The 19768-nt window shown below is 48.5% G+C and overlaps 9 protein-coding genes across 9 annotated transcripts; 6 read left to right on the top strand and 3 right to left on the bottom strand.

Annotated features, from left to right (window-relative positions):
• Positions 1-303: 303 nt before the first annotated feature.
• Positions 304-4264, top strand: N7515_004646 (CAZyme family GH18; the record flags this gene model as incomplete). Its single annotated transcript, XM_056665390.1, has 8 exons — positions 304-428; positions 482-635; positions 782-1045; positions 1070-3175; positions 3230-3542; positions 3596-3849; positions 3897-4001; positions 4064-4264. Coding segments are annotated over 8 exons (3522 nt in total), but the record flags the coding sequence as incomplete, so codon positions are not given.
• A 2808-nt stretch (positions 4265-7072) lies between these two features.
• N7515_004645 (RlpA-like double-psi beta-barrel domain-containing protein) lies at positions 7073-7805 on the top strand (the record flags this gene model as incomplete). Its single annotated transcript, XM_056665389.1, has 2 exons — positions 7073-7682; positions 7771-7805. 2 exons carry the CDS (start codon positions 7073-7075, stop codon positions 7803-7805), a joined length of 645 nt encoding a protein of 214 aa, XP_056522339.1.
• A 1127-nt stretch (positions 7806-8932) lies between these two features.
• On the top strand, positions 8933-9393 carry N7515_004644 (uncharacterized protein; the record flags this gene model as incomplete). The annotated part of the gene is made up of 2 exons (XM_056665388.1): positions 8933-9151; positions 9199-9393. The coding sequence occupies 2 exons, from the start codon at positions 8933-8935 to the stop codon at positions 9391-9393; spliced, it is 414 nt and encodes a 137-aa protein (XP_056522338.1).
• A 1655-nt stretch (positions 9394-11048) lies between these two features.
• N7515_004643 (uncharacterized protein) lies at positions 11049-12131 on the bottom strand (the record flags this gene model as incomplete). The annotated part of the gene is made up of 3 exons (XM_056665387.1): positions 11049-11111; positions 11182-12053; positions 12122-12131. The coding sequence occupies 3 exons, from the start codon at positions 12129-12131 to the stop codon at positions 11049-11051; spliced, it is 945 nt and encodes a 314-aa protein (XP_056522337.1).
• A 913-nt stretch (positions 12132-13044) lies between these two features.
• Positions 13045-13655, top strand: N7515_004642 (uncharacterized protein; the record flags this gene model as incomplete). Its single annotated transcript, XM_056665386.1, is given in 3 exon segments — positions 13045-13187; positions 13207-13396; positions 13434-13655. 3 exon segments carry the CDS (start codon positions 13045-13047, stop codon positions 13653-13655), a joined length of 555 nt encoding a protein of 184 aa, XP_056522336.1.
• A 1181-nt stretch (positions 13656-14836) lies between these two features.
• N7515_004641 (uncharacterized protein) lies at positions 14837-15175 on the top strand (the record flags this gene model as incomplete). Its single annotated transcript, XM_056665385.1, has 2 exons — positions 14837-14911; positions 14966-15175. 2 exons carry the CDS (start codon positions 14837-14839, stop codon positions 15173-15175), a joined length of 285 nt encoding a protein of 94 aa, XP_056522335.1.
• A 386-nt stretch (positions 15176-15561) lies between these two features.
• N7515_004640 (uncharacterized protein) lies at positions 15562-16068 on the top strand (the record flags this gene model as incomplete). Its single annotated transcript, XM_056665384.1, has 1 exon — positions 15562-16068. One exon carries the CDS (start codon positions 15562-15564, stop codon positions 16066-16068), a length of 507 nt encoding a protein of 168 aa, XP_056522334.1.
• Positions 16069-16678: 610 nt separating this feature from the next.
• N7515_004639 (glutathione S-transferase family protein) lies at positions 16679-17524 on the bottom strand (the record flags this gene model as incomplete). Its single annotated transcript, XM_056665383.1, has 1 exon — positions 16679-17524. One exon carries the CDS (start codon positions 17522-17524, stop codon positions 16679-16681), a length of 846 nt encoding a protein of 281 aa, XP_056522333.1.
• A 309-nt stretch (positions 17525-17833) lies between these two features.
• Positions 17834-19636, bottom strand: N7515_004638 (FAD/NAD(P)-binding domain-containing protein; the record flags this gene model as incomplete). Its single annotated transcript, XM_056665382.1, has 2 exons — positions 17834-19551; positions 19603-19636. 2 exons carry the CDS (start codon positions 19634-19636, stop codon positions 17834-17836), a joined length of 1752 nt encoding a protein of 583 aa, XP_056522332.1.
• Between the last annotated feature and the right edge of the window lie 132 nt (positions 19637-19768).

The following is a 19768-nucleotide window of genomic DNA, read 5'->3' as shown; positions in this document are numbered from 1 at the left end:
ATACAAATCAGGCTAGATGCGATTTATCAATGTCTTAAATCTCAACGACCCAAAGTTATACCAATTTGTTAGCTTCTGAGGAGGGTTTAAGATCCTTTACTCCTTCATTTCCGCTCAGGGAGAGCACGAGCTGTGTATTCCTGAATCCTGATGTCGGGGAAGTATTTACTAAGACTCAGCATACTGCTCTGTGCATTGGCACTGCTGGTCCTGGGACAGGATTGCAGTGCAAGCAAGCATTGCGCTACAGGATGCTGGTATGTATGATTGCTCTGTAAATTGGAAAATGGCCACTGACCATTCATGACAATTAGCTCAAAGTCCGGCTTTTGTGGAACTACTCCAGAGCACTGTGGTGACGGTTGTCTTTCGACCTGTGACTATAAACTCGGATGTGACGCGAAGAACCCTTGCGAGGAAGGCTGCTGGTATGTCTTGTTGGTTATTTTGGATAAACTTGTTGGCAGCTAATTGAGATCAGTAATAATTTCGGCTTCTGTGGACATGGCCCAGACTTTTGTGGCAAGGAAGTCTGTGTATCTGGCTGCGAGCGCAAATCAGAATGTGACCCTGGCTTTGGAGGTCAATGGGCAAAGAGTAAATCGTGCCCACTCAATGTCTGCTGTTCAGATTTCGTATGTTGCTCGAATAAGGTCTCAAAGATTTGGGCCATGCTGACCTTGTGTGGGTTTAGGGTTACTGCGGAACCACGAAAGAATTTGTGAAGCTCACCCTGATATCATTACATCTCGAGTATTGGCTAACACCATATTGCTTTTAGTGTGGCAACAAGACTGTGAAGCACGAGACTTGCTCCAAATATCGATACATGTCCAGGGTCGTCGGTTATTACGAAGGATGGTCTACCCGGCGTCCCTGCCATGACTTCTGGCCCGAACAGATTCCTTTCGGCGTCTACAGCCACATCAACTTCGCATTCGCCACCATTGATCCAAAGACATTCAAGGTGGGGCCGTCTGACGACCGGGATGTACAATTATATCGCCGGTTGACTTCCCTGAAAACCTACGACAAAGACCTCAAAGTGATGATTGCCATCGGAGGATAGACGTTCAACGACCCTGGTCCAACTGCCACAGTGTTTTCGGAGCTCGCAGCATCAGAAGAGAAACAAGACAAGTTCATTGCTTCGTTGATTTCGTTCATGTCCACCCATGATTTCGACGGTATAGATCTCGACTGGGAATATCCCGAGGCCGATGACCGCAACGGAAAGCCAGAGGACTTCAAAAATTTCCCCAAGTTCATGGCCAGACTGAAAACCGAGTTGAACAAAACACCTGGGCGAAGTGAGCTTTCGATCACGCTACCAGCATCATATTGGTATCTCCAGCACTTTGACCTCAAAGGCCTGGCTAAGCACGTTTCATTTTTCAACATCATGTCCTACGATATGCATGGCACCTGGGATCAAGGCAACAGATGGACAGGTGCTTTCTTGAACCCTCACACCAACTTGACGGAAATCAAATCCGCTCTGGAACTGCTTTGGCGGAACGACGTGGAAGGAGATCAGGTTGTCATGGGGCTCGCATTTTATGGACGATCTTACACGACCCAAGGGTGTGTGGAGCCTGGATGTGTGTATGCCTCCGGGGGTCTTCCAGGTCCATGCAGCAAAGAGGCAGGAATTCTTCTCAACAACGAGATCATGGATATCATCGACGAAAAAAAGTTGAGGCCAAAGCTATACAAAGAGGCCGCAGTCAAAGTTGTCACTTGGGATGATCAGTGGGTTTCCATGGATGATCGAGAGACCCTAGCCATGAAAGCCCAATTTGCCCGTGAACAGTGTCTCAGCGGAGTTATGGTGTGGGCGATCAGCCATGACACGCCCGCGGCAAACTTCTCGCGAGACCTGGCAACGATCACTAACCGCCAAGTCTCAATGCAGAGAGACCAGGTTAACTCCGACATCATCATAGAGAAGACGAACCACAACCAGTGTCGATGGTCCAACTGTGGAAGGCCCTGTCCTGCAGGATGGAAAATGCCCCAAAGAATCGACGAGTGGAAGACTGGAAGCCCAGAATATATGATGGATGACACGCACTGTAACGGCTTGGGCGTACGCTCATGGTGTTGTCCTCCTGATGCCAAGTTGCCAAAGTGTGGCTGGTATAGCTTCAACAAGGGTTACTGTCAGTCTGGGTGTCCGAGTGGGATGATTGAGATTGGTTCGACAACAAATGGATGCAAAGAGATTCACCCTCCAGAATACCAGTCAGCATGTTGCACAGTGGAAGACGATTCCAAAAAAGAGCTGAGCAGCATGGCGCTTTACAACACCTGCGAATGGGGCAAGTTCCCTGAGTGCGGTGATGGCAAGTGCTCCGGGTCAAAGAGCTCCCTTCTCGGTGAATCTGGTCAAGGTAGCGGTGACTCAAACTGCTACCCCGGAGACGTTTGGGGGAAGCACTGGCCAAGACACTATCACTCACTACGCAAGTATTGTTGCAATACGGAGTCGAAAAGCAAGCGATTCGAGAACTGCAAATGGCGCAACAACGTGGGCTTCGCCTTGGACGGTCAAAGGTGCGTATCTGGATGTGATGAAAATCAGGTACGTGTGGCGATGGATGGTTACAACGAAGGATGTTACCACTCCGGTGCTCGGGCATACTGTTGCGATGCCGTCAGCTACACCGAGACCTCACGTACATCCGATGAATTGCAAGAGTTTTCGGATGGACTCATTGACTGGACAACCAACTACGTGTGTGCGGAGAGCTACCCTGAGACACCTCGGACATCTGAAGCCAATTCCCTGAGTGTCCGCGAGGATAAATGCGAGGTTATCGCAACTCGTTTCCTGGTCGTTCACTTGGTTGCAATCTTCTCGGGTTACCAACTGGGTCAGGACGATCACTGGCATCGTCTGGTCAACACTTGGGACAATATTGCAGGGCATCTTTTCGAGAACCTGAACACCGCCACGATGCTTCCTAGCCTTTTCTCGGGTAAGACTGTGCCAGAGTTCCTACGAGATGGTTATGAGAAGACCGCGACATCCATCTACCTCAACCCATCAGAATACAATCAGCTGTTCGGTAGAAAGCCCAGCGTGATTACATGCCACCAGGACCTGTGCAACTATGGAGATGAATCGTGTGGCTCGACACTTGCCCGACGGGAGTCCACATGGAAACAAGAGGTTAGTCAATCATCAACTCTCTATGCTCCTCACTAATCACGCTTGAGACTGTAGCGAGATGTGCTTCACCACCTACAAAAAAGGGCCAATAGCAAGGTGTCTTTTTTCGATTGCGTGGATAAAGATGGCATCGACAGGGTGATACAATGGACGAGATTTGCTTATCCAGGGTCAAAGGACTGGTTGGAATTGAAGACTAAAGATGCAAAGAAGGACCCCAGAAAGAAAAAGACGATCGATCAAACTGTGGATCTTGACACTTCCGATGATTGTGGAAATACTGCAGTGCGTCAACGAACAGCGACAACGCAGGAGCTTAACCCCGAAAAGCCCGATGGAGGCAAGGCCCCAGAACCTGAGGTCAACAGTAAGTCATTTATGCGCAACGTGAAGAACACAATCTGACGGGCTAAACCTTAGCGGATCACCCGTTAGAGGTGAAATTGATTCGCAGGTTCATGGAATGGGCCATCCTAAACTGCGCAAGTGTTGATTGTAACTTCCTCCACAACTTCTTCATCAAAGATATCATTCCGAAAACTGCACCAAAAACCCCGGGTAGCAACCAGGTACTTCAAAAGCCCATTGATCGGATTATGGAGCAAATTGGAAGCAAGAGCAACTTCGATGTGTTCCGGCTGATGGCAAAAAGTTTGAACAAATTGAAAGGCGATGTCAGTGTTTCGAAGCCTTGGTTGCGAGCTGGACTAACTGATCTTAGCTCTGGGATTTCGATAACCCCAAGCATGTGATGTTTGCTCAAGACGCTTGGCTCGATATGGTCGCAAAGAAAGATCCAAGCCAGGCTTTGACCATGCTACGAAATGTGAGATCTGACGTCGCGGGTGTTTCTTTGCCAGTCAAAGCACTAATACTTACTCTTCACAGGTTATTGCCGTCTACAATTATCAGAATTCTGACGATGTCTTCAAAAGAATCATCACCGTCTACCAGGCTATACGTGAGGAGTTGACACGCACTTCTCTGGCGCACTTCCAGCTAGGGCATGACTTCGTCGACTTGGTGAGTTGCTGGGATCGCTTCTTTGAGATCCAGCAGAACGAAATGGTCAAATTCGGAAAAGACTTTGTCGAGAACGGAATTGATCAAATGATTCTTTTTCCTCTTGATTCCTAACGGACTATCGCTCTTGCTGCCGCCACTTGCTCCTAGGAACAAAGGAGTACGAATTCAGCTCTAGTGACCTGGACATTCGCAGAAATATTCTAGACCGGTCATGCTACTGGATGATCTACCTGCCCATGACGGAATTTGTGCCTCCTCATTTACCTGGTATTCTAACTAGCACTTAGAAAATCCCTCATCATAACTAAATGAAGCCTAATAGGTCTTCTTAGGAGCTCCCAGACCCTCCGTGCCACGACAATATGATTGGTGAGATGAGTATAGATCCTAGGAGCTCAAGTGCTGGTGCCCATTGGTATTTGCGGGGACTGGCCGATAATGCTGAGAGTCAAAGTATATAAAAGAAACACTGATCCCTCCTAGAGTGAACATATCCAAGCTTCAAGCATTTCTCCTCAAGACTGCTCATAAGCTCAAGCGACCGTCGGCATTCCGGGGTCTGTCTCTTTCCAGCCCCTCAGCCAGAGCAAAAACCTAACTATTGTGCAGATTTTCTGATGCTGCAAAGGAAACCGCCGACCTGGTAGATATCCAATTATTCCATCCGATTAGAGTTGCAAGACCATTTCTTGCATATTATTGAGCTCTGAATCTGTTATATATGGCCAAGACCTATGGGAAGACGTAAGTGACTCTCACTATTCTACCAGGAGGAGCGCGAGAATTTGCAGGGGCCTGTGGCTGACTGAATTTAGTAGCGTAAAATCCATTGAGATTTGAGAGAGAACAGATCCTAGCTTGATTTTTCGGTCTGATTACACGTACTAAAGCCCACAGTACTTGCACATGCTCTTTTTGTCATTTACCCAGACGCGAATGGTGTGCTTCCCCCGATTGAGCTGAACCAACGATAGTCCCTTCCACGCAAGTGAGTTTGATCCGCGACGCCCGTTCTTCTCCATCAAATGCCAGGCATCAACAGAGACCAATGTCTGTGAGATATCTGAGCCTTTCACGAACTTGGTTTACATGTTACTTATTTAGATGAGATTTATATGGTACAATAGTACTCCTTCCGAGGATCAGAAGGTCCCAGGTGGAGTTCCGCACCCGAAAGAGACAGTTTGAAGATGCCACACATACACTTGAAAATGAGTCCTCGCCCCTTCTATCACCACTACGATAACGAATACTCTCGTAACGTTCGCATCCCTTCTTAATTGTCCCCATAATTCTCCGAAGCACAGCCCCCGGTGCAGTCTAGTGTGTGAGATTGGCTAAAACAGGAGATATATGGGCAAGGCGCGACAACCTACTTCCAGATGCCTAGGACATCTCAGGAGACATATTAGAACCTGGAAAATCGACGCGTGAAAGCGCAATTACGCCTTGAGACTCTATTGAAAATAGCCTGGCCATTTCGGTAATCAGGTTAGTCAGCTATGTTCTGGGCTTGTATTCGATACAATTGCGCATTATTTACCGGTGTGAGGTAATTACAGTGGTTTTATTCAACCTGCACAGCCACCGCTTTGAAACAGATAAGCCACAATACTTGGAACATCTGTAATTTCAGAGTGACATAGAACAGGTATGATCATGTATGATACCATTATCGTATGGTGCCGTTGCAGCTTATATTCGAGCTTGGAGGCGAGCACTCGGGAACGAGACACTGTGTGTCTCGCTTGCCGAGCGGGGATCACCTCCACCATGCGCTAAAGCCTATCTAGAATAGTGTATATACATGACCATGACCCACTATTCTCGACACTTGCTATTGTCGAGAGCCTCATAAATCCGGCGATACTTTGCCTCCCACTGCTGCCTTTCCTCAAGTAACTCCTCTGAACATATTTGGCCGCGTTCAAGCTTAGCAGTAAGTTCCCGGTTTGCGTCTTCGAGTCGTCGAATAGTGGCCGTGAAAGAATGATTCTCCAAAGCTGTCCCGAGTGGCTCGGAAAGCTTCGATATGCTTGACTGCTTGGGTTTTTCAGCATTTGGGAAGCCCAGCAAACATTGGTTGCTCACCTCGTCGCTAATACTTTTATAGGGGCCTGCATCAGACTCGCGCAACGTCTGCGGACTAACAGCTTCGATAGAGCACCCGAGTGCATCGTGTATCGCCTGGTACAAGCCGATCGTTCCATTACTTAAATTCGATCTCAACAAATTTTCTTGAGACTAGATACTCAGGAATGTTTATTGGTGTTTCTGGACGATTCAGCATGAGGCTAACAACCACCCCTGTTAATCAGTCAGAATAACCACATTGGCTGTAGTTTATTTGAAAAATAAATTATACCTGGTAAGATCTAAATGTAATTGACAATGATCATTTCTGTATGCCCAGTTCATTTCCGGATTCAATGGGTCGCCAGCAGCAAAGTATAGTAGGTTTCCCCACCTGTTGGAGTCAGATACAATGACGGGGACCATATCTGCAAAATGAGGCTGGCGGCCGACCACGATGTAAAGCAGGACTTTTATGCTCTCAACCACAATGCCAGGCAATGTGGTGAATGAAAAAAAAACTCTTTGAAGGATAAACAGAGATGAGGGCCGCGCTTGGTTTTTGACGTTGATATCGATTTACATCGCTCAAATGTTGTGGTTCGATTACTCCTAGAAAACAAGTATCCGCTCAACGCTATGAGACCGGGCCTATGTTAGCGGCATGGTGTTGAAATTCCCCAAGTATATAGTGCCTATATCTCATTCTGCGTTCGCTCGCAATCCGATTTCGATATCATGAACTTTCGAACCTTAGTGAGTCTGCTTTTCTTGGTAGGCGTCAGTGCGCAGAGAACTATGTTCAGAGGGACCGGATTTGGAACATACTACTACGATGTGAGGCAAGTGGAGGCCTGCGACACATCGTTTGTGGCTCAAAATTTGGGCCCTCTGGAGTGTAGCTCGCAGAATGCTTTGTCACTGAACCACGTGAACTCGAACTATGTGGTTGCCATGAATCATAGCCAGCTTAAATTGGACATGTCAAAGTATTGCGGAAAGCGGGTTATCGTCACCGTCAATGGCGAGCAGTCAAACCTACCGCTCTTTATCGGCGATGGATGTCAGCGTTGTGCAGGAGGATCGGCTTCAAGTGACGTCTGGAATGCGGTCGCCGCCCCCGGTCTCGACTTTAGTTACTCTGTCCTGGAAGAGCTGTCCGGAGGAGCTGCATGTGCTGACGGTCACATTCAAATTGCCTGGGAAATTGTGGATGACACGATCTATAACTTCTCGGATGGTGTAAATTTCGAAACGGCACCCGCGGAGGCTAGTGAAGAGCGGACGACCTCGTCAGCTGCGCTCGTAATGTCCACATCTCTTTCCGCTGCCAACTTTCTCCATACGCCAGTTAACGACGATCCAGTCCAAAATGCCGTCGGTTTCCCGACGTTAGGGACGTGCACAGGTGCGACAGACAGCCGCCTGAGCCGTCCTTGCCCGACAGGGATATGGCGATGCAACGGAAGCATCCTCAAACAATGCCTTACCGACAGATGGACTCCTCGCATCACTTGCGGAGCCGCGATGACTTGTCAGGGTGGTAGCCACCCCTACTGTGTCCAAGCCCCACATTCGTCGGGTATCTAAATTACTAGACTCTGTACGCCGCGCTACGCGCGGCTGGGCATTACACCTTCTACATGGATACCTGCGGTAATTCTAAAGCAATACTGCCTTCGTTAGGCGCAAGTATAACAGTCTTCTTCTTTTTAGGCTTAGAACAGTAACAGCCGGCGCCGGAAACCCATCTAGGTGCTTGGTATTATCCATCAACCTGAAAGGGTTAGTCTCCAGACCATCAACATGTGTTCCATCTTCAGCAGAGAAGTCGGAGTCCTCCACCGAGGTAAGATCGTCATCAGAATAATGCTCACCGGTCGAAGTAGACGGCTCATGTTTATAAAGTCAGACTGAGGTAGCCATTTCAGTAGACGTTGACGAACCTGACATTGTTGCCATCCTAGTTTGTTCGTCGACCAAGGCACATGGAAGGTCGAAGCCACTTCGCTGTAGGACACCGACTAATCTCCCCTGATGGAATATGGATAATAGTATTTTTATAAATCGTCCGCCATGTTGACCACCTCGGAGAGCTAACATCGAGCAAACAAAAGATCTGAAAGGATAGGTCTTTTGCACAGGCCACGTGCGGGATCTAGGGGTGTTTTCCACCCCAGGCCACCTTAGGGAGAAAGAGACAGATACATCAAGACTACAAATGAGGAAGTATGTCCAAGCACGCCTCGAAACGCAGTTACAATACCAAAATCGTTGGCTTCAAGCAGCAGAGAAACAGGCTTTTGATCTTAGAGAACAGGTCAGCATATTGGAGGTTGAACTGGCACGTCAGAAGCGGAAGCATTGTCAATAGATCAACGTGGACATCACGGAGCGACCTCACCCTCTGCTGCAGTGCCTATGGAGATGGGAGGCCGCAAGTCTTGCTCATAATTGTGGATTGAAGAAAATCACTCAACAGTGGATGTCAGTCGCGATCCTCGTTGTCCTAAGTCAATGGAACATGAGCCGTCTTGCGCCTGTCATTTCAATGCCGGATAGCTTGTCTATACCGTATCTCTTATGGACGTGAGCTGGTCACCGGAATCATTTGACTCCCCGCAAATTCCGCCAGAAAGCAAGACTCTCCTCTTATCAATGGCAAAAACCCGCTTGGGTCTGATACCGACAGTACCCTTTGACGACGTAATTGATGGAAAAGGTCAAGGCCTCAACATCCTTCTGGAGTATGTCGGCAAACTGTTTATGTACTATATCGTGGCTTCCGTCCTAACCCGTGTTAGTGGCCCACCCGGCGTCGGAAAGACGTTCACGGTTGAAGGAACCTCGGAATATTTGAAGCGGCCTCTCTATTCGGTACGAGCCAGTTGTGGCGCTGATTGTGGCCTCACTGACATTCCCAGATATCCGCAGGCGGGCTCGTTGTTGACCACGGAGATTCCAATGCGCTTGAGCAACAACTTGAAACTGTATTCAAGATCGCTCAGCACTTTAAAGCCGTGCTTCTATTGGATGAGGCGGATGCGTTCATGGAACAGCGGACATCCTACCACGACACTCACAATCGCCTGGTAACCGTCTTCCTCCGAAAACTATAATACTATCAAGGAATTCTTCCTTGACTTCGAATCGGGGTATTCAGTTTGACGATGCAAACTCCAGGCTTGAGTTCTAGTTTTGTTCCCAGGAGACTAAGTGTTTGTCTGCCGGCGTTCCACATCCGCTGAAGCCATCGCTTACAATGGTACTAGATATAGGCTGTCAAGTTAATTTAGCCTTCTAACATAAGAGCTGGCAAGGATGTGGTAGGGTTTTGGAACCCTCATGGATTGCCTTCCAAGTTCCTTGGTACGAAGACTGCTTTCTAGCTGGGCCAAGTCTTTTCTCTTCCTTCAAGACGATTCCCCACCAGCCAGCGCAAACCAAGAAGAGCGGACCACAGAAGGAACAAACAGAGAAGAAGTTCCAAAATTTCCCAACCCTAGGTATTGCAATTCACTATATCACGGTAGTATCCGCTGCTCTAAATACATCCCAACGATGCTCCTCTATAAATGCTAAACGCGTTTATCTCCAGATACCAGTCGTCCTGCTCCCATCCAATCGGCTCAATCTTCGATGAGTGCACCGCTATTACTCCAGAACCCTTCTTTACTTCAAATAAACTTCAATGCCCCGAACGGTCATTGACGAGTTCAAGACAGCGCATATCACTGCCCGTTGGTTACTTCAATCGGACAGTGCCCTGTAAGTAAAGACGGGGCAACTCGGAGAGGTTTCCTGGAAATGCTGACGATGTAGATCTATCTGATCGCCCTGCCACAGAGAACGGTGCTAATTGTTCAAGATCTGAACGAGATCGCTGAATTCTAGAGATACCACTGCACAATCTGGATCCCTATTACAATTTTTATTTCCCATCAAACTACTTTCGAAGATCCATCCGGCAGTCACTCAAAATGCAGAGGTCAGTTATGATTCGTCCTGAAGAAACCAATGCTAGGTAGGTTCTATGCGTTACTTAAGATTTTCATTATGCTAAGCTGAGCTTTATAGACGTGGTTTATACGATACCACAGGCGTCAAGAAGCCGGGTGTTCCGCCTCCACCGCCAAAGTAATGTTGACAAGACAGAATTGGTTGGGATCCAATCTCGATTGAGGTCCTATGGGTGGTAGCACAAGCCCCATGGATCGGACGTGCCTGGGATGATGTGGTATGAAATTTAAGGGCATGCGTGATTGTATCATATAGGAACCGATCGGTCTGTTGAATTTTCTATGTATATCTCAATACAATTTACGGAAGCCACAAATGATTCGTAACGTAGTAACAAACCTTTGCCACACCACGGCTTCTGGAGCTTGGCACAGAAAGCAGAACAGTGAATGGCAAAGCCTGTGGTGATAAGATTCAAATAGACTTATGGCTGCTGCACATGCTCAGCCCAATGTTCGAGGAGGGGATTTTTGAATAATCTCCAGCTGTCTCGAAGGAGGTGCATTGACACAGTTCCTGTTTTAATTGCAGTTACCCGACTGATATTCCGGTTCGGCCGGGGACAATCGGCTCTGGCTGGTAGTCTTGCTTCTCGCTATTGCCCATTGGTTGAACTTGCGAATTCTTTTGTTCCACCGACCAGAGAAACTTGAAGGTGGAGTGTTTCGGAATGGGCCCTAGATCACTGTAGTATGTGGTATATGTGGTAAGATACGTCAAGTATCCTTGGAGAAACGTGATATCTCAGGATGGATTAATTCTGAACGTTTGCTTTCTTGGCCACCGTGACATGCGCTATGGATGGCATGCCTTTGGACTATCGTATTGCGGAAATTTCGACAACACAGCCTGTGCAGGATTGCAATGCAACCGGCAAAGAGGCTTACTCCTAGAATACTGCCGAAAATAACCGCAAGGCTTTGCCTTGAGGGCCTTCGCGATACCCCGCTCCCATCCAATGAAGCACCAATGGAGGGGCTCGAGGAAACAGAATCTGCTGCCGTTGAAGATGAAAAGGGGCTGATGATAACAAGTGTCGTAGGTGATTGCGGGGCATAGGCGCCTTGCGTTGTTTCCCCTTGTGGGGCGGCAGTCTGACCTTCCATCTGCGTATGTGAGGAATGGCCAGGTTGCACGCCGTCCTCATCAGACGTCCGGACGAGAAAAGGCTGAGAAAATTCAGTTATCTCCAAATGGCCATTACTGCCGTCACTCGGTGAGTTATCGCTTCCTGTACTTATCGATGGAAGACGCTCAATACCAAGGTCGACTTGTTTAGAAGGGATTGTTAAAGCAACAAGATTATCGTGTAGAGGATCTAGGGATTTCTGATCACTGGTGGAGCTTGGATACGTATTGACCGTTATTAGGTTTTGAGTTGGAGAATCGGGAGAAAGCGTCGCGCCGAGAGGATTCAGATCTGAATAGCTTGTCTCAGGAGGCTTGGTTTGGGTGTCGTTGAACTCTGTTGCACTTGGCAGGCTTTCCGGAGATGCTGTCGGCGGAGTTATGTCGGTCTCATTACCCAAAGGACTAACCGAAGGCGTCCATTCAGTCTCACCCGTGTTCGCAGATACCTTGGTTTGCATCAGCCGCGGTTCCGAGGGAAGACTTTCGGAGCGAATCGTATGAGCTGCAACAGCAAGGGTTACCTGATCGGATACAAGTCTGGAGCTTGGAGGATGAGTGTACGAGAGCTGTGGGAAGTTTGTTTGTAGCGTCTGTGATGCCTTCGCAGAGGCTAACTCGCGGTATAAAGCTGACGAACTAGTTAATTCTAGCCCCGGAGGGGAACAAAGCGGTAGTGAAGCCATAGTACGATATTACCAAATGTCATTTCGATAAGTGTCTTCGTTGTTACAGATGGACTTTGTTCTCAGCAGTGGAGAGGCGACGTCGGCCAGAATAGTAAAACTCGATTTATAATGCTCCTAATATTGCTCTCATTAACCCTCAGATCCTCACAAAACGCTCCCATATATAGAGACTCATGAAAGATTGGAAAGGATGGGCTAACCCCAGCCGACAAGAAGCAACGGGATACGTGCAAGAATAAATCTCCTATGACTCGGCTCAAGCTGTAGTAAGTAGCTGTCCCCTCGCCTGTTCTCTCAGCGTAGCAACAGTTGGTCCCCAAAATTTGATTCATGGTTTGCTCTTCCACTGATCACTCGAAAAGCCTCAATCTAGGACAAATAAAAAGTTGAAGCTCGAAGGGACCGTTTCACACATAATGCTTCGGTATCATTCTTGAAGTATTCTCCTCACTCCACTATTATGAGACCGTCTCAAGAAAGTAATCAAGCCCTGTGATGCTTCAGAAGATGAAGCGTCAAAATGCCAAGTCATCAATGCCAGCATTAGGACAGCACCATAACTAAGATGCTGTAAAATATTCCCCACGTGGACGCATAAGTCATTTTCGAGTGGTTTTCCGAGGACATCCATTCCCAGACTGGGGGAGATTCAATCCTCAAAGAGAGCATTGCTTTCAAAGCAATTCCTGCCGGCCCATACAGGAATTGGACGGGAATCGGGGCGGGCTTCTAATGTGAGCATATCATCGTCGCAAGCGAGAAGTGCAGGTACTCACCATGGCTAGATCTTTGGTAATGACAAGGTGCGATCGATGGCTACCTTGGACAGTATAAGTAGGTCCCTTTATATCCTCTTTCATTTTACTCTATAAGGCCTCTTCCTCGAGCTCTATGATTTAGCACCTCTTCTCAACACAAAACGGGCCTGCCGGAATGTCTTCACCTTCATTCTTCAGCATTGGAATTATCGATATTAATCCGGAATTTAACCTATTCCTTTCTAACGTTCCAATGGCCAACCTAAGCTGTGCCTTCTTCATTTGTTGGCAAGAATACTCTACAGAAGGCATACCACTGTAAGTCTCACCCCGCTAGCACCACGGCCTATTTATCTGACGAAAGCGTAAGAGACGAAGAGACTACCACTGGGGTGGAATTTCGAGAAGGATCACTCACTCCCCTGGGTGGTTTCATTCCTGCTATATTGCAGAGCCCGCTGGTTATCCGTAATATCCAGAATGATCCGCGCATTGGAGGACTGAAGCTTGTCGTATATGAGTGGGTCGTCTATCCTTTTTTCATAGGCTTAACTACTGACATAGTGGTTTATCAAACAGAACCCAGGATATATCGAGCGGCCGTTCTTTTCTGTAAGCACAGAGACTGTCCACTCATACATCCGAAATCAGCTAACATTGCAGGGCGTTCTCGATCAGAATGGGAGCTTCGCAGCTCAGTGCTTTACCTATCCCGAACCATGTAACCCTGCCGGAACGCGTACGGCATATCATCTTACACGATCTGCCCTAGGTAAAAAGTGTTAGCAAGAATCTTGGTGTTCTTTCGATTACATTGCTTTCTTCAGTCTTAGCTCTGTCAACAATCAAGAATCTGAATTATACCTTTCGATGTTTTCCCCACAAGTGTACAGCCTCCACGGAACCCTTCCATGAAACGAGAGTCACTATTTTTGATTCCAGTGAGCCTCGCTTTGCGCCTTGAAGGCTTCGCCGATCATCCCCATACTCGACCCTGGTACTCAAAAGATTGACGCTCCAGGCTGACATAGGTTTGAATCACCACCCGGCAGCTAGATATAGCTCTTGCCGGGAGCGATTGATAGTAATCCAATCGTCGGCTTCGCCGATCAGCCATATCTTAGACCTAGACATCCATAATACCCTTAGGCTGGGCCTTGTCACATGGCCATGCAGCCTGGCATGAGGGAGCCCTAGGACTGGATATCGCTGTCGTTGCCCCCGTCTAGATAGATCGTTCTTGCTTAATATAGTAACAGGATCTGACGGATCTCGGAGCGACCCTATCACACACACGGTGAAATTAACCCAGATTGCCTCGTTCCCGATGGGTCACCTTCGAGTCCCTCAATCAACTCAATCAACTATTCACTCATTATTTTGTTTGGTTCCCTTGGATCCTCTGGATTCCATCACATGTGCATTTCTGCTGTGGCTCTACTTCCACAGCTGGTAATTAATTCCCCGCCATATTGTAATCCTCGTTTATTCTCCCCCCAAAATCTAGCGATCATGCACAAAGCACGCTAGGATTTGACCGGAGTTTTCATTTTCAACGTTTTGCTGGCGGCACAAATGTGACTGTGTATTCGCCAGCAGACACAGCTCACGTTCATCCGTTCCTCTCGCACTTGCCAACATGTTGTCCCAGGGGCGATGCCACTGAGCACGAACGGTCCGACATAACCCAACGCACTCACAAATTTAACCGCGTGGAACAGGTCATCAAATGTGCTCGCTCTCCTGGCGAGTACATAATAAAGATAATACGAGAAGGGCCCTCGAGTCTCTCTTCTCCCGGTGAGCTATTTCACCAACTGATATCTGGACTCCAAGGTCCACAGACCACGTAAATGGCGCACACGTTGAGCCGTGTCAAGCAAGAGCAACTCCGGAAGCGACGAAACAACCTCCTTCGGCGCCACAATGATTTTTGGCGCTTATACTCAATTCGGAGTTGGCTCATAATGGAAATGCCCAATAAGCGTATCTATACATACAGCTCTCATCCCGAGATATCTGCCCCAACTAAGGCGGAAATAGTAAGATTTGTGTTGGGAGAAAGATTAATGGCCGATAGTTAATACTGCTTTTAGGAAAAGCGTCCTCAACCCGCAGTTCACAGGACTCCCGCCTACTATCTTCCCGGTTCTTCGGCTGAGTTGATCTTTCCCAAGCCCCCGGTTTTTAATGTCCCAGAACGTCGGAATATTCGGGAGAATCTATCAGTTGAAGAATTTTGCGCCCCACCAAATGATTATGACCCGGCTCTTTTGGATAGCAAAGAGCTTTTCCTTCAGATATGAGGTCTTTGGAAGAAGAGCGCTAGCGAATCATAAAAAGCTGAGGCTTGAAGGAAAGCACACTCACTTCTATCGCTGCCAGAGCTCTGTCTTTCCAGGGACAAGTGCTCAATGGTGTGACTCTGCTTCAACTGGCCCAAAACGGCTTTCACTACAAACCGTACCCTAGATTCGGTGGTCTGGCCTGCTGCTTTGCTTGTCAATCTTTCAAACGCCCGGACAGCTTCCAAAGTGCACCTTTCCGAGAGACTCAACAACTACATGTAAACAATTGCATATGGGAGGTCATTTACAGCGAGATAAAGCAACATCTCGAGCCTACCACCAGTCTCGATATTTCAACCAACGCATCCCCTCTAGCTAGACAGTCAACTCCAAGCCACCATCCTATGGAATGCGAACCACACAAGAAAACAACCACCGACGCCAACACACAGACACCAACCCAACCAACACCAGCAGTACCCGCTATAGGAGAGAATTTTTCGAACAATTCTTCGAACACTAACCTCGACTCCTTCACTCAATCGCCGTCCCCCACAACCGACCGAGAACCCCAAATAGCCCCACTAGCCTACTCTCCGCAACCTCCTCCTCCTCCTCGTCGTCAACCAAACCCGCCCGCCACCTCGCCCCAAAATCAACAACCGACCTATGCCTCTGTCCTCCAGCAATCTGTCGCATCCACGCCAGGATCGATTCCTTCAATGCAAAAGCCTATCACTTCCGCAAAACCTGCAAAATCCGTAATCACAATCGAAGATCTTCACCGCCGTTTTCACAATAAGCCGTCACCGTTCCAGCTCGATGATAAACCAAAGCAACGTGCGACTAAACCACCGTCCAGGCAGTTTGGATCAATCTCAGGGATCAATCAATATGTATTTAGAAAGTAGTTGTATCCTGCATATCGTTCGCGAAGTTGAAACCCTGGATTGAAGTACAAGTGTGATGATCATTCTCTAACTAGGCGAGTATGTGCAGCTATTTGTAGTCACAGTAGCTGCCTTCTGCCTAGAGTGGTGGTGGCAGCCTAATAGGCTGCCACTACTATATCTGTACATCACGTAACCTGGGATCCAACTCGCGAGGGGTCAGGGTAAATATCACACACACACACACACACACACACACACACACACAGGCAGTAATGACCGGGCGATGAGCGCTCTCGCACCCCATCAAAAACCTGCCAACTTTGACCACACCAAGATGGACTTTTATGCGGTTGAATTGTTATAAAAATTGAATTAATTCCAAGTAAATCAATTTTCTATTAACTGGTGAATTCTCATGTCCATACGTCCACTCAATCTAACCGGGATGCGCAACTGGGATGCGGGCCCCCTCGACAAAGTGGGTCCCATACTTAAGAAACCAACCCTAAGTGGGATACGCCCGCATCCCCGATACCCCCATGGGTTAGTTATGCAACGAACCCGTAACCTCCAAAACATTAGGGAGACCAATTCCGCTTTTCCAGAGGCCAGCCTCAGCACGCTACCGCTACGGCCCCTGGGGTGTACAGAGGTCCCATTTCAGCTCCTCGCCTTGGCCATTCAACCACGGCAAGCAAGCATCCCACAAAGCCTTAACTTCCTCATGTTCACCAACGCTCATAAGTTCCTTCCAAACTTCCCGATCTGCTCTCTCACACCACCCCAAAAATGCAACTAAAATTAAATCTGCATACCCCGGCTGATCACCCTCAAAGAATGGCCCAGGTCTCGTCTGGTTCTCGTCCTCCCCCCACCCTCTGAGCATGCGTACGACCACCGCAAATTCCTTCCTCAAGCCATCCACCATTGCTCTAACACTCGCTTGATCCAGCGGCCTAACCTTGTCTAACGGCTTTCCGAATTTCGCCGAGCGAGTTTGAACAAAGTACTCGCGGCCCCTGGGATCCAAGAACGCCGCCACAGGAGGAACGAGAACGCGTAGACCCGGTGCAATGACATGAGTAACCAGCCGATCAACATCCTGAGCAAGCGCGTAGCTCGCAGCACCGGAAGGAAATATTTTTGGGGTTGGCGCGATCGCGTCTAGGTGGTCGGCAATCGCGAATGAATCCATTAGTGCACCGTGTGGGCTTGATGGGGTGATGAGTGAGGGGTGGCGGATTGCTGGGAGGGTGTGTGTGAAGGGACTATCCTCCGGACTGTTGGGTGGGACGTCCAAAGAGGAGAAAACGGGGGCAATATCGGGGTATGAGATCCAGGACTGGGTGTAAGGGATATTCTTAAAGTTTAGGACGAGGCGGGTTTTGAGTGTGTTCGGCGACCAGGATCTTGAGGGACCTGGGAGGGTGGAGTTTATGTCGAAAAAGTTTACCTTGGGAGTTGCTTCGTCCATGTTGGTGGGGGATTTAAGAGAATTGAACGAAGACCCTCTGGAAATGCCAGCGCGGATGACTGCGGGTGGTAGAGGGGCTGAAGTGTGATCATGAGTGGAGGTAGGCCTTTTATACCCATCGCTTTGGAGCTGGTGTTCATACACCCCCGTGTGCGCCAATATTACCATGTTGCATTCGTTTATAAAGTCAAACATTACATTTTTGATCGTATGTAGCTTTAGGGTGCCAACTGCCAGTAGAGTTCCATTTACTGGGGACCATTGTGTGGTTACATTCCTCTTATGAACCCTAGTTATTGACCCCAATCCTTAATCGAAAATCGCCACGTTTGTCGTCTGCTGCTTTTCTTGCGTATACCGTATTGCCGCCCTCCACTCCGTAACTAAACCATGATAATCATTTATCCCATGAGGCTGCATCCAATGAGCCCAGAAACCTGCTTTTCGGCGTGGGGAGATCCCGAGGTCCCTCAAAAGTAGATCAAGGTAAGGTAGAATATCAAAGACAAAGTTCGGATAGCGGTGGCCTCCATTTGCGCGAGGAGACCGCCATCTGCCAAACTCTGTGTGCTTCGTCGTCTCCAACATCCAGTCTGCGATAGTCATCGTCGTAAGCGGACTTACGACTAGAAACTCGTTATTGAGAAAAGCCGCTGCCCAAAGAGCCTGTACTTCCGCTAGAAGCGTGGTGTTGAGCGACATTGTATACCCAAGTAACACGATGGATCTGTCCTGAAACATAGTCACAGGAACCATAAATCGTGCTAGACGGAGGGGTCTCCGGTCAGGGGCATGTCCTCGCGTAAAGGGTGGTTGGTCCCGAAGCTTGGGAAATTGGTAATGTATGAGCTGATTGACCTCCTCACGAAGGTGCCTTGGTATGACATCTGGGTTTCCTGGAAAACCAAGTTTGGCGGAGACATCCTCAGGCAGAAACCTGATTCCCGGCATCTCTTCCCATCCTGTGCAGCAAATCAATACGTCTGTATCCAGCTCCTCCTGGTTTGAGAGGTGAACTCGTCTCCTGGACAACCTATCGATATCTGCGATGTGCACTCTGATCTTGCCCTTCCGAACCAGGTCAAAGAAATCGGTGGGATAATTGAGAATGCCCAAAGAAGTCGCCACCCAAAACGGTGACACTGATGGCCTCAACTTTTGCGTCTCCGAATGCTCACGATAACCGTTGGCCTTTTCGAGACTGAGTTGCATCATACCCCAGAACGCATCCACTATCTTACGACCAAGCCATGAAGAGTGGAGCCATGTGTATAGTGTTCCTGCCTCCAGGTTCCAAGCGCATGGGCTAAATAGTGAAAAGAGCCGGGTCACTGGGAAGCTTTCCAGCAGCCTCTTGAAGGGCCACCCAACATACGCTGGTGCCATCCACGTCGGCCCGTTGCCGGATTCACGGATTACCCAGTCCACAACGAGTCCTCGCGTCGCGCACGAGTAAACAACGTCCCAAGCCGATTTGGAACCTCCGAGTACAGTAACCCGTGTTTCAGACTCGAGGATATCGGCTTCATGCGATACAAAATCATGAAAATGTAACAATTGTGAGTCTGATCTGAAATCATCCACCCCGGCAAACTGCGGCATAAAGGGCCGAGACGTCAGGCCAGCCGCAACAATCAATTTAGAGGTCTTGAGAAAATTTCGCCGTGCTTGTGGAGAGCCCTCGATAATACTGAGTGTCCAACTGTGGTCAGACGCATATTCAGCGCTCTCGACCCGGCAGTTCAGGCGGAGCTTATCCCCGAGCTCAAACTTCTTGATGGAAGCCTCAAAGTACGCACACACCACGTCTCCTGGGATATGCTGACCCTGCCGAACCGCAAAATATTCTTCGGACATTGGAAAGTCGCTGAACTCATAGGACCCCAGAACATTGTTGGTTTTAAGTCCGTGGTATATTCGATCCTTCGCCCAGACGCCTCCGACTGAGGATGCACCATCTAGAATCACCATTTTCTGGGATGGATAGGCAGCATGATAGGTCTTTGCCGCAGCAATTCCGTGCCATCCTGCGATCTCTCAATGAGTGCATATTCTATCTAGGGGGAGGTACGGCTCACCGGCACCGATAATAGCCACATCGACCTGTTCCATCGTGAGCTATAGAGTTTCGAAGTTGAGATCTCCTTTGACTTGCGTCGGTTCATGCTTCGAATAAACCTCGATGAAAAGTCAATGCTGCGTCTGAATTGAATTGTGGGCTGTTGCGGCACTCCTCCAGCCTTT

The sequence above is a fragment of the Penicillium bovifimosum genome (assembly GCF_028826915.1).
Source record: "Penicillium bovifimosum strain IBT 22155 chromosome Unknown utg000004l_segment0_segment0, whole genome shotgun sequence".
In the NCBI taxonomy this organism is placed as follows: Eukaryota; Fungi; Ascomycota; class Eurotiomycetes; order Eurotiales; family Aspergillaceae; genus Penicillium; species Penicillium bovifimosum.
The sequence above is the reverse complement of the archived record's forward strand: the minus strand, read 5'-3'. Positions and strand labels throughout refer to the sequence as shown.